This window comes from Lampetra fluviatilis, chromosome 4 (genome assembly GCF_964198595.1).
Source record: "Lampetra fluviatilis chromosome 4, kcLamFluv1.1, whole genome shotgun sequence".
NCBI classification, from domain to species: domain Eukaryota; kingdom Metazoa; phylum Chordata; class Hyperoartia; order Petromyzontiformes; family Petromyzontidae; genus Lampetra; species Lampetra fluviatilis.
This window is the reverse complement of record NC_136278.1, coordinates 26,953,879-26,966,355: the sequence shown is the minus strand read 5'-3', so window position 1 is coordinate 26,966,355 and position 12,477 is coordinate 26,953,879. Positions and strand designations below refer to the sequence as shown.

At 42.3% G+C, this 12,477-nt stretch overlaps 1 protein-coding gene across 1 annotated transcript in view; it reads right to left on the bottom strand.

The window, feature by feature from the left end:
- The window catches only part of LOC144931705 (arf-GAP with SH3 domain, ANK repeat and PH domain-containing protein 2-like), a 50,037-nt gene extending 38,441 nt beyond the window's left edge, over positions 1–11,596 (bottom strand). Inside the window, exons 1-2 of the mRNA XM_078855903.1 lie at positions 11,113–11,596; positions 496–568 (exon numbers count right to left, since the gene is read on the bottom strand). Coding sequence (XP_078712029.1) covers positions 496–568; positions 11,113–11,244 — 205 coding nt within the window. The 5' untranslated portion in view covers positions 11,245–11,596. The remainder of the gene's footprint in view (positions 1–495; positions 569–11,112) is intronic.
- Between the last annotated feature and the right edge of the window lie 881 nt (positions 11,597–12,477).

Below are 12,477 nucleotides of genomic sequence, written 5' to 3'. Positions count from 1 at the left end.
AGGATAAATAAAATATGGAACATATTTAGGAATGTGGAAATTGAACCACTGGATCAGGGCTATAACAGCAGATGATCTGTGTACCCCATGCTCAATTAAATAGGAAAACTATTTCAATTCGCTAATATTTCCACATGCATACACACAATGGCGTGCATTTAGTTAGAGTAAATATGTGTAACCTTACAACGTTAACGTATGTTCAGTCACGTGCATACTGACAGTCAGCTGAATACCACTACGCACTAGTATACCAGTGATATAGCAGTCATCTGTTTTGGAAATATATATTCTTGGTTCTTTCGGTAAAGTCACATAGAAGGGAAATAATAAAATAAAAAATATATTAAACAATAAAATTCTCACGACGTTTCGACCGCAACACAAACAATCATCATCAGGTGTGAAATCCACAACAAGAAAATTAGAAGAAAAAAATAACTATGCTCTGATTATAATTGTAATGAAGCAATCCTCTATAATTGTGTTGAGTACTTTGTCCTGAGGTGCACATAGTCTTCACGTATTTCTTCATCTTCTGCAAGCACCCACGATCGGTTTCCAGCGCCTGAGGAGACATTTGACATTAGGTTAGGGAGCAATCAATCAATAAATCATGCTGCTGTTTATTCAAAATGGATGTGATATCCCCGGCTACTGCCTTTTCGCAACAATGCGCACGCTTGCTCTAATTACTCTACGGACAACATTGAATTAACAAGCACGTGGCCTATGTTGGCAGATAATGACATTAATTAAACCCTCCAGGACTTAACAGGGAAGTGTGATGGCTGCACAAAAGAGATTGCATGGCAGTGCCAGTCCTCGCATCACGTCTGAACTCGTTGTGCTCAATTTTAATTACCGGACGAGTGCAATACATGCGTATTAGTTACCTACTTTAGTTTTGCCCGTACTGCAAGACGAGATGGATGTAAACTTGATTTGGAGCTTTCGTGACTGCAGGAATTACTCTTTGCTTCTTTCGGTAAAGTCACGTACAAAGAAAATAGTAATTAAATAATAGCATACGACGCTTCGATTGCAACACAAGCAATCATCATATGTTAGCCAACTCTCTGTGTTGTATAGCATTATATTTTTAAGCCTACATAGGTTTGTTTTCTCTTTCATTTGTACCTGATGATGATTGCTTGTGTTGCAATCTAAACGTCGTACGCTATTATTTAATTTATTTTTTCTTTCTACGTGGCTTTACCGAAAGAACCAAAGAGATAGATGTAGTTTTAGTATCTTGATTTTAAGCGTTATTGTTATTTTAAATGTAAAGTAAACTCGGGGAAATTCTACATCTTTTTCACGTGAGTTTTAGTTTGCTAGCAACGAGCCCCCCCCCCGCCAACCAGCCTTCAGGAGAGACACAGCCTGCAGCATGGATATTGTGCAGGAGAAATGTCAAATATGCGTTGGGAATGTAAATGCCACGTTGCGATGAAAACACACACGATAATAAATGCCTTACTAGCACAAAACACACTAAAACACAACATGAAACAAATACATTTTGATTTAAAGCTTCCGTGACTGCAGGGATTCATATTCTTGGTTCTTTCGGTAAAATCACGTAAAAGGGAAAAAATATAGTTATAAAACAATGTTTTTTATTTATTTTTATTTATTTTTCCTTAAAACAATGTTTGATATTTTTATTATTTTATTATTTCCCTTCTACGTGACTTTACTGAAAGAACCAAGCGTATGAAATAAATACCTTACTAACACGACGTTCGCTAGTCGTGGACACGTGATAATTTTACGTATTGTAGCCTCAGTATCTTGGTGTGGGGGGGGAGCAGTGGTGTTCATTGGGGGGCCATCATACCAAAAAGACTGAAACGACTGATTTAGTTACATTTAACATTAATATCAGTGAGAGCAGTGCAGTACTCTACTTTGTATCTAAAGGCTGTTTGCATTCCGAAGAAAAACATTTCCACGAAATATATTTTAAACATTTTGAATATTTTCAATCACAGAAGCTGCAGCAGCCAAAAGGTGTTGTCACAGTTACTCCCATGCTCCCACAACAGCATTACACACAATTACACAATGCACACACATCACAAGGATAATTTCCTTTCCAGTTAGAATGGACTTGTGGACAGTTTTTTTCCCCCAGTGCGGTATGAAGTTCAGAATTAAAAAAAAACTCACTTAGAACATGCCACACACAAGGTAACATTTTTGAAACATTTTTGAAACATATATATCCTTTGCGTATATACCAAGGCTGATGATGCTGCAGTAACCCATGCCAGCAAAGCACAACCAGTCTAAGCACATGCCTTTTGAGTCACCTAAGCTAGCTTTGGCATATGAGACATGCAGTCACATGCCCTACACACCCTGCCATTATTTAGGGCCCCTGACACATTTTCTCAATCCCTGCCCTTCCGTGTGCAGCAAGTGAACCAAAGCAGCACTCACTATCTCCCACGTGCCCTCTCTGTCGGTCGAACACGCCGAGGTGTGGAGCAAGGAAACAGCCTTGGTTAGGGCACAGATAAACCAGCACGACCCTCTGTAATCAGAGTGCACTGGCCCAGAGAGAGACATCGGGCAGTGTCCGTATGTGCGGTGGTTGCAATTGCAAACGTGTTGGACAACGGCAGAAGCCTGCCTCAAAAGCTTTCCCAAAAACGAGATGCCGGAGGAATTTGGTCGCTATGATCACCCACGCACAATGCTCAAGTGTGCAGATCTGAAATGGCCGCAGTGTGGACACATTCTCGCACACACCCAATACATTCTCGCACACACCCAATACATTCTCGCACATGCAGAAATTTCATATTCCTTACCAAAGTGGCAACTCAGAAGTTTCACCTTTGGCAGACAACGCGTTGGTAATACACCCTATTCAGCAGTGACCACGATTTTAAGCGACGGACACATTCACATGCTTCATATGAGACGTTTAAGACAACGTATTTATGTTACCGTTGCTCACTGCTATTAGCCACTATCAGACATCACTGCAGCTGATGCAGGCAAGCCAAAACCCCCCACAGCTTGACAATAAAGATCTTATGATCTTAACACGTTATGCAAAAACTACAGTTCATATTTGCATACAACTCTCTCGCGCCCTTCCGTCACTATCAAACTACGGCATATGTTACTAACAAAGTAGTTTCAACTAGACAGGACAGTATTACATTAGAGTTAGAGATCGCACGATTAATCGTTAATTTAGAGGGTGGTACAGACGTCTTGTGACCCCAAATTAATTCACCCCTAACAATTGTGCTTTTTCTTTGTAAAATTAATTTCTGTTAATTGGTCCTTTACCCTTCTATCTGGCAACAAAACTGACACCTTGTTTACAAGGAGTCATGTTTGCATAGACCGCAATACCTGCAGTCATAATACAAACAAAAGAACATAACTCTGATAATGTACACTGTCCTTAAAGTTGATTGATCCACACCCGAGACAGCTTTCCTTAGAGCCTAGTCTCATATGGGTTGGACCAGATGACGCGCCTTTTGGCGTCATCTGGTCCAACCCATATGAGACTAGGCTCTAAGGAAAGCTGTCTCGGGTGTGGATCAATCAACTTTAAGGACAGTGTACATTATCAGAGTTATGTTCTTTTGTTTGTATTATGACTGCAGGTATTGCGGTCTATGCAAACATGACTCCTTGTAAACAAGGTGTCAGTTTTGTTGCCAGATAGAAGGGTAAAGAACCAATTATCATATTTTTACTGGCAAATGAGGTTCCCATAGTGTAGATTAATTTCTGTTTTAAATAAACCTCACTTTAAAAATATAAAATTTTAGATAATTAAATTGGGGATCACAGGCCATCTGGACCACCCTGTAGATTTAATGGCCCAAAGATTAAAATCCAAGACTCTTTTTATGGTCAATTACTGAACTTGGGCCACTGGGATGATCAAGCACATGACGTCACCATGCTCCGCCCATAACTTCCCACCCAGCGGCACACGTGAGAGCAGGCATGAGATTGATGAGATGAATTTTCGTAACTTTTTGGTGATGAGCAATTTGTCGAGTAATCGATTCAATAATCGGCAGTGCAATCAATGACTTAAATAGTCAGATAGCCCAGCTCTGAATTATAGTATAATTAACACGAGCCATACCAAGGTTTGCAAAAGTTATACAGTTGCGATGCTATAGTTGAAAATGTATTCATTGCTCTACCACTTGAGTTTACATGCAGAACAGTACTGGAAAAAGCTATGCGTTCTATTGCAGGGTAACAGGAATGAGTAATAGGAGATGCATGGCAGCATGAGCAAATGCATCAAATAAGACCCACAAGCTAAAATGAGAAGGTATATTTTGGGAAACCCAATCACTGCTCCAATATCGTGTTTTGGCTGTGACGTTCCTACGTGGAGTCAAACATTCCACAACTACCAAATTACTTTTCGATTTAATGCTTTCGTAACTGCAGGGATTCATATTCTTGGATCTTTCGGTAAAGTCACGTAGAAGGGAAATAATCAAATAATAAAAATAAAACACAATACAATTCTCACGACGTTTCGGCCACAGCACAAGCAGCCGTCCTCATGAGGTGAAGAACAGAGCTATCAAAAAGCGTCTTTATTTTTATTATTTTATTATTTCCCTTCTACGTGACTTTACCGAAAGATCCAAGAATACCAAATTACTCTTCCAAAAACCTAATGGGTTGGTGAAATGTCGGCGCAACGCGCGATATGAGCAAGGTATTAATCTGTGCAATTGGTACGTGATGTCTTCAGAACATTTATGGCCAACAAAGCAGAACCACTCCCAGCAACGCTTGATTGCTATGTCACTAAACTCATGAGCACAGAACCAAATGCCACCAGCAAGCTGAAAAAAGTCACCAGCTGACTGAGGTTGTACAAGAATGTTAACCATGCCCTACCTATTTATAGCAGAGCTCAGATGTGTATGGTCATGTTTGATAAATATTTAATGCCTGGATTGGTAAAATACATCTTCTGTATACATTATTCAACATGCATGATAATAAAAACATGGTATATACAAATACATTTCCATTAACTAAGCTATTAACATATATCATGTTTCAATTGGATTGCAAGATCATTCTCATGGACCATATGACTGCATGGGGGTTTGAAATAAAGAGATCAACGAAAACATTACAGGAGTGCCTCCCACCCAACTGTGGAAAGTCAACTCAGATGGCCAGGATTTCTCATAAAATTACAGTAAACTCAGACCATAAGATATGGAAGTACTAGGACAGACACCAAGAGGCAGGCCTAGACAGACATGGTTAAAATCAAAGTGGTAAACTTGCATATGAAGGACTGGTGGAGTGGACACAATGTGGCAATGTCATTTTTTTATTTTAAGGCGTATTTAAAATAATGTACAAGGTAGTTCGTATGATTTATGGGTCAGCAAGATAGCACGGTGGTCTTTGTTACCCAAGTGGAAGAGGATATACATAGGTTCACTGTTAAAATCCCATATCTGCCACAACATGCCCTCTGATTCGAAAGGTTGACAAAGACCCCAAGATATTTTCGAGAGAAGCCCCACTAAATGTGGGAAATAGATGTATTGTTTCCTACATTGCAGACACATCTGAAGCTTGATGTGAAATTATAGCATTGTAAGGACCATAATCAATATATTTTAAACACAATACATAATCATAACATGCCACACTTAAATAAAAGAACCTCCACATGAATCTAAATTTAACGTCAATATAGGGTTTATAATTGCCAAATAAACCGACGCTCAAACCTTCAAAAAGAAGACGTCTAAGAAATTTGCAATCTGCTGTCGTCTAATTACCATGTCTTAATGCGAACTCATACAAACACGAGGGCTTAACAGTATCTCGTATGATATTATAATAATAGTAACCGTAGGTTAGGCTTATTCATAACAACATGTTAACACAATATAAATTAAGTTAACAACACGGCAATTTGACAAGCGGGAATGCAATGTGCCAACTTTCAAACAGCACAAATTTTTTTCATCGGTTTACAAGAGAAGGTGCAGTAAGGCTGCCTGCTAACAAGGCAAGTAGGTAGCAAAAGTAACTGTTTCCAGTGGTGAACCACACTTCCTTAGGCCTTCTCAGACCACACTGTGAATAACTACAGTAAATGCCCTTGCATGGTCCGAGCAGTGGGTACTCAGGAAGTAAGAAATTGGATCGCATTATTCATTGCAATAAATAATAAAGAAATAAAACCTGTCTGACAAATTATATCGTTATACAAACCTCAAAGATACTACAATGTTATGCAGCTGATGTATGCTAAGCTAGCTCAGCCCAATGTGTTATTTTATACATGGTGAGCAACATTCACTCCAATCACTTATTAATGCGATTCAGATACAAATCAGGGGCTGGACAAAAAAATAAAATAAAGAAAATTAAGCTGCATTAGCCAATGCCACTATCAATGCGGACTAGAGAGAATGCCCATGCAGTGGTTGTTACTTTTTTTCATGTTAATAGTGAAATCATGGAAAAATTGACAACCCAAACACTGATGGCAACAAAATAATCAAATAATATTTAACAATACACTGACAGCTTTCATTAGACATACTAGATATATTTATTCTGCTGTGCTTTCTAAGTCTATCCCTCTTTCAGATGACCTAATCAAACTCGTATATCAACTTTGTTTTGCCCAACCTTACAGCTTTCTCCACTGTATTACATTCTTCCAAAATCTTCTGCAGTTCATCCCCATGGGACATTAGAAGGAGGATGTTGTCATATCTAATTAATCAGTTGAAGATAAAGGTTAATTTGATTGGTAGAGCCTTTTCATTGAGGGTCACATGGATGTTCTCGCAGTATTGGCCTCAAGTAGCCTTATTAGGCGCCATGGTGGCAATATGTTAACTACCTCGAATGGTATTCAGGAGGTCGTGGGTTTGATCACAACCCCGACGCCTGTATATTTGGAGTTTGTTCTCCCCGTGGTTGCATGGATTTTTCTCTGGGTGCTCGTTTTCTCCTCCACATTTAGAACACGATTTTAGACTATTTGGCTCCTAGAAATGTCCACATAATAAACCACTTCGTTGAGATATCATGTTGTGGCCAGATCGCTTCTAAAAAAAGAGCTATAGCTCAGTGGGCCTTACCTGGTAAAATATAAATAGTTGAATTTATTCAGGTACTCATTCTTAATTCGTAATTTTAGCAATTTTGAGTCATCTCCTATTCACCAATACTGTACACCATTATATCAGAAGCAGGTGAGAACATACAATACGATTAATTTGAGTGGTCACAGAACGACTATTTGTGATTATCATTATTTTTGCACTATGGGAGTGAATGAGAGTATTATTTATCACTGACAAATATTACTTTATCACTCACCACTGACACATATGACTTGCATGGCAGAAATAAATACCGAACACCAGATCTCTCTTGCCGATTGCGAGTCTCTGTGTTAAGGGCAGTAGTTTTATCACTGCCTTTCACATGGCCGTGTAACTGTAATCACAGAGGTAGCTGGGAATGTGGTCGGTTATCTTTTTGTACATGTAAGCAACACGTTGGTTGGTTATTTATTTATTTGGTCATACAGTGTGTATTCGCTTCATATTTTCCCACCCCTCGAAATGCAGAACTTTAAATTATTTCAGTGTTATTTCAGTAATTTAAAGTGGGTTCGAGACCGTATTAAACCTCAATTTTAAACGGGTGAACTTGGCCATCGAAATGGACGTTATTAATGTGTCTCTTATATTTTCGTGTCCACTGACAGCACTTTTTTTTCACGTGCACCTTTTCCACCTACGCTTCTACAATCACACGTTTAAATAATTTCGCACACACATCCGCATGCCTGGATAATGCACTGTACACACAATACACATTTACAATCTGGCTCAAGATCATTGTTCATTGGAAACTGCTGTCCTTTCAGCTACGGGAATGGAGACACTGAAACGACATAATAGAGATTGGGCCACTTAGCCAATAGTGTAGGCTTTCTGCAAAGTGCATTATCAGGACAATGTGCATGTATTTTTTGTCAAGTAATCAAATGGAAAAACGTCAGGTGTGCTAATTTGCTGTGGACCTGGCTTTAAGTAGTGTTGGTATACTGTTTGTGTATGTTTACTCCATTAATTGTTTACAGATTAACTATTAATTCCCTAAGATAACTATAGTGCTCCATTGGCAGTAACTCATTGACGTCCAAGACAGTTTACCACTCAAACCTACTCACTAACTGGCATCAGCTACAATGGGAGGGAATTGTAAGAACCTGAAAAACAATGACTTTAAAGTGCCTCCCAGTTCGTCAATGCCATTAGATGGGTTGGTTACACCCCGAGGCATATATATATGACACAAAGGTGTGTACCGCACACAATTAAAATTAAATCCATGAGCTAACATCAAAACAGCAACTTGCCACCACACGTATCAAACGATGCCAATAAAGTGACTCAAGATTTGTATACAATCCTATTCCATGGATTATAAGACATCGAAGAAAGGAAAACGTACCCCCCAAACCTGTGCCTGGTGTCAATCAATACAACACACACTCACATCTACTGGATTATCAGATGCATCTCCCAACTCTGCTTTAAATCACGGGGGGAAAGAGTGCATCTCATAATCCTGGATACGCTGAAATATCTCGCACTACAAAACTATACAATCCTCAACTCAACGGGACACGATTCTATTCTTGCAGTGTGATGATGGCAGTGTATTCACGAGCTCGGCGCCAAATGGTCTTGATCTGCTAGCCCAGGAGTGAGTTGGTGTCGATTTGACAATTCCTCGTCTGTTGAATGAGCACAGACCACAACGGTTTACTAAATGGTCCACTTTGGGTTGCCAAGGCCACGATCGGACTCATGTGGCCTGTCTTTAAAGTATCGGTATGGGTCTCGATGGTTCTCGAAATCTCTATGTGTATCAATGTACAGGTAGTCCTCTATTTACGATGGAGATGCGTTACGACGACCCCATCGTAAGTCAAAAATAACGTAAGTCTAAGATGGCCTAGCCTACCCAGGAGTCTTAAAGAATGGTGATAATTTAGCAAAACAGAGCAATTTACAGTATATATAGTTTACTGTATAAACTATATATACTGTACAGTATATATCGTTTATAGTTTAGTGTATAAACTATATACTGTATGTATTTACTAATTACCATACTGTATTGCACAGTAAAGTGTAAAGTAAAAAAAACAAGGTAAATTCTTAGCCTACCGATATGAACTGCAATTTAATAGCAAGTTTTTTCAGGAAACAATCCTATCTGCTATAGAAAAAAAAACTTTTAACATGCATTGAACACCGAGACAACTTAACTTAACTGCCATCGTAAGATCGAAATATCGTAAGTCGAATCATCGTAACTCGAAGACTATCTGTATATGTCTCTGCATTTCTATTGGGTGTCTGTGTACTGTAGCTATACCTTCCTATATCTCGATGGGCCTTTTTCTCGGTCTATGCATCTCTGTGTGTGTATCTCAACGTGTCTCTGATGGGTTTACGAATTCGATCCGCAGTTTTTGTGTTGCAGGTCCACAAATCGCACCACCACCACCACTGACTGGCTCTCGTCCCCCTTGTGATGCAGAGGCGGCTGTGAATCTGCCTGCGTTTAACAGAACACTGCAACAAGTCACTCACACACACACAGAGAGAGGCAGGTGACTGGCAAGGCAAGGCAGGCAAGGCAGGCAAAGCAAGGCAGTCAATCGGTCTCTGACTCTGACGGGGTCGTGAGTGAACACGGCTGACTGGGGAAGACTCCCCAATTGTTTAATTCAACTGTGAATACGGCATCTGGTGGTGGTGGGATAAGGGGAAGAGACTATGGCGTTAGAACGAGGAACAACAACAACAATAAGCCTTCTTGTGCTGCCAAAGCTTCAAGACACGAAGAGAGAAAAAAAAGTGGCTTTTCCCGTTTTCCAAACGACGAAGCTGTCAGGGCGAGTTGACACTGTTTGGCAATCGGACGCGGAGTTTAAACACGTTGCACGACTTGTGCATCATACACACTGACGATGTTGTTGTTGTTGTTGTGTTTGTTTGTGTGTGTGTTTGTGTGTGTGTGTGTATTTGTGTGTGTGTTTGTGTGTGTGTTTGTGTGTGTGTTTGTTTGTGTGTGTTTGTTTGTGTGTGTTTGTCTGTGTGTGTTTGTGTGTGTGTTTGTGTGTGTGTTTGTGTGTGTGTTTGTGTGTGTGTTTGTTTGTGTGTGTCTATGTGTTTGTCTGTGTTTATGTTTGTGTGTGTTTGTGTGTGTGTGTTTGTCTGTGTGTGTTTGTCTGTGTGTGTGTTTGTTTGTGTTTGTCTGTGTTTGTCTGTGTGTTTATGTTTGTGTGTGTTTGTGTGTGTGTCTGTGTTTGTCTGTGTGTGTTTATGTTTGTGAGTTTGTCTGTGTTTGTCTGTGTGTTTATGTTTGTGTGTGTGTTTGTTTGTGTGTTTATCTGTGTGTTTGTCTGTGTCTGTGTTTGTCTGTGTGTTTATGTTTGTGTGTGTGTTTGTTTGTGTGTTTATCTGTGTGTTTGTCTGTGTTTGTGTTTGTCTGTGTGTTTATGTTTGTGTGTGTGTTTGTTTGTGTGTTTATCTGTGTGTTTGTCTGTGTTTGTGTTTGTCTGTGTGTGTTTATGTTTGTCTGTTTGTCTGTGTTTATCTGTTTGTGTTTATGTTTGTGTGTTTGTCTGTGTGTTTGTTTGTGTGTTTATCTGTGTGTTTGTCTGTGTTTGTCTGTGTGTGTTTGTGTTTGTCTGTGTGTTTATGTTTGTCTGTTTGTCTGTGTTTATCTGTTTGTGTTTATGTTTGTGTGTTTGTCTGCCCCCAATCAAAAACGATAGCGTGGCGCGGTCGTATTGATTGTTAGTGAATAGCGCCAAACCCTCCCCCCAAGTTCGATACCCAAACTCGCGGCTAACATCAGTAACGAACCACAGTTGTCACAAAGTGATCTGAAGCCCTCCCGGGCACCACCTAAACACGACTTCACATTAAAACAACCAAGGTAACACTGGGGGGGGGGGGGAGAGGAGGAGGAAATCGTTGTGTTTATACAAAAAAAAAGATAAACTTTGTTAGGACCCACCTCTTCGATGTTGGAAAACGACTTCTTGTAGACGTTCATCTTGGAGGAAAAGGTCGACGACGAGTTGGTGGTGGTGCCATTCTCCCTACACTCCTCCAAGAATTCATCCACACTGAACATGTCCATCATCATTGCTGCTGTAGCAAACAGAAGCCACCCCCGTCGCCTCTCGCTAAATGACGATTTGCTGCGGGTGATTATAACCACGCCAGGGCTACCGATAATGCTCAAACTATTATCGATTTGTTTGTTTTGTATGACGGACGCAGTGTGAACAGCCGGTCGACGATCGGTTGTCTAAGTGCTGCTCATGGCTTGCCGGTGGCGAGACTGACGATGTCGTTGTTGTTGTTGGACTGAAGCTGACGTTTACCATGAACCCGAGCGGCGCGTGTAAGTCGCAGCACGTGTGAGTGTCACGTGTGTGAGTGTGTCACGTGTGTGTAAGTCGCAGCACGTGTGTGTCACGTGTGTGTAAGTCGCAGCACGTGTGTCACGTGTGTGTGTGTGCGCGTTGCGGGTGCAGGCGTCGTGAGCTCAGAGCAGCACTCGGGCGTTGAGACGCCACCGCTGTTGTGGGAGTGGCGAGAGTGACAGCAACACCCCACCCCCTCCTTGCCCCGAAGGCCACGCCCTCTCACTCCTCCCCTTCCTCCTCCCCTTCCTCCCTCCTCTGCCCCTCCTCTACTCCCCTTTCCCCTCCTCCCCTCCCTCCCTCCTCTCCCCCTCCCCTCCTCCCCTCCCTCCTCCACCCCCTCTCTCCCCCTCCTCCCCTCCCTTCTCCACCCCCTCTCCTCCCCTCCATCCCTCCCCCTACATCCCCCTCCTCCCCCTCCACCCCCTCCCCTCAACCCCCTCTCCCCTGCTCCCCCTCCCCTCCCTCCTGCCCCCTCTCCTCCTCCCCCCTCCTCCCTCTCCTCCTCCCCCCTCCTCCTCCTCCTCCTCCCCCCTCGTCCCCCTCGTCCCCCTCCACCCCCTCCACCCCCTCCACCCCCTCTCCCCTTCTTCCCCCCCCCCCTCCTGCCCCATCTCCTCCCCCCTCTCCTCCTCCCCCTCCTCCCCCCTCGTCCCCCTCCCTCCCACCAAGATGAACGTCATCTCGCCCTTCCCTTTATACTGGTAGGAACCTCCTGGTTACACCAGCCCACAGGGGATTATTGTGTCCGTCCGTCCGTCGTGCAGGGAGGGGCTGGGTGGGGAGGGAGGGACTGGGTGGGTGGGTGGGGAGGGGAGGGTGGGGAAGGGCTGGGTGGGGAGGGTGGGGAGGGTGGGGCTGGGTGGGGGTGGGAGGGGTGGGGCTGGGTGGGGAGGGAGGGGCTGGGTGGGGAGGGTAGGGCTGGATGGGGGGTGGGAGGGGAGGGGCTG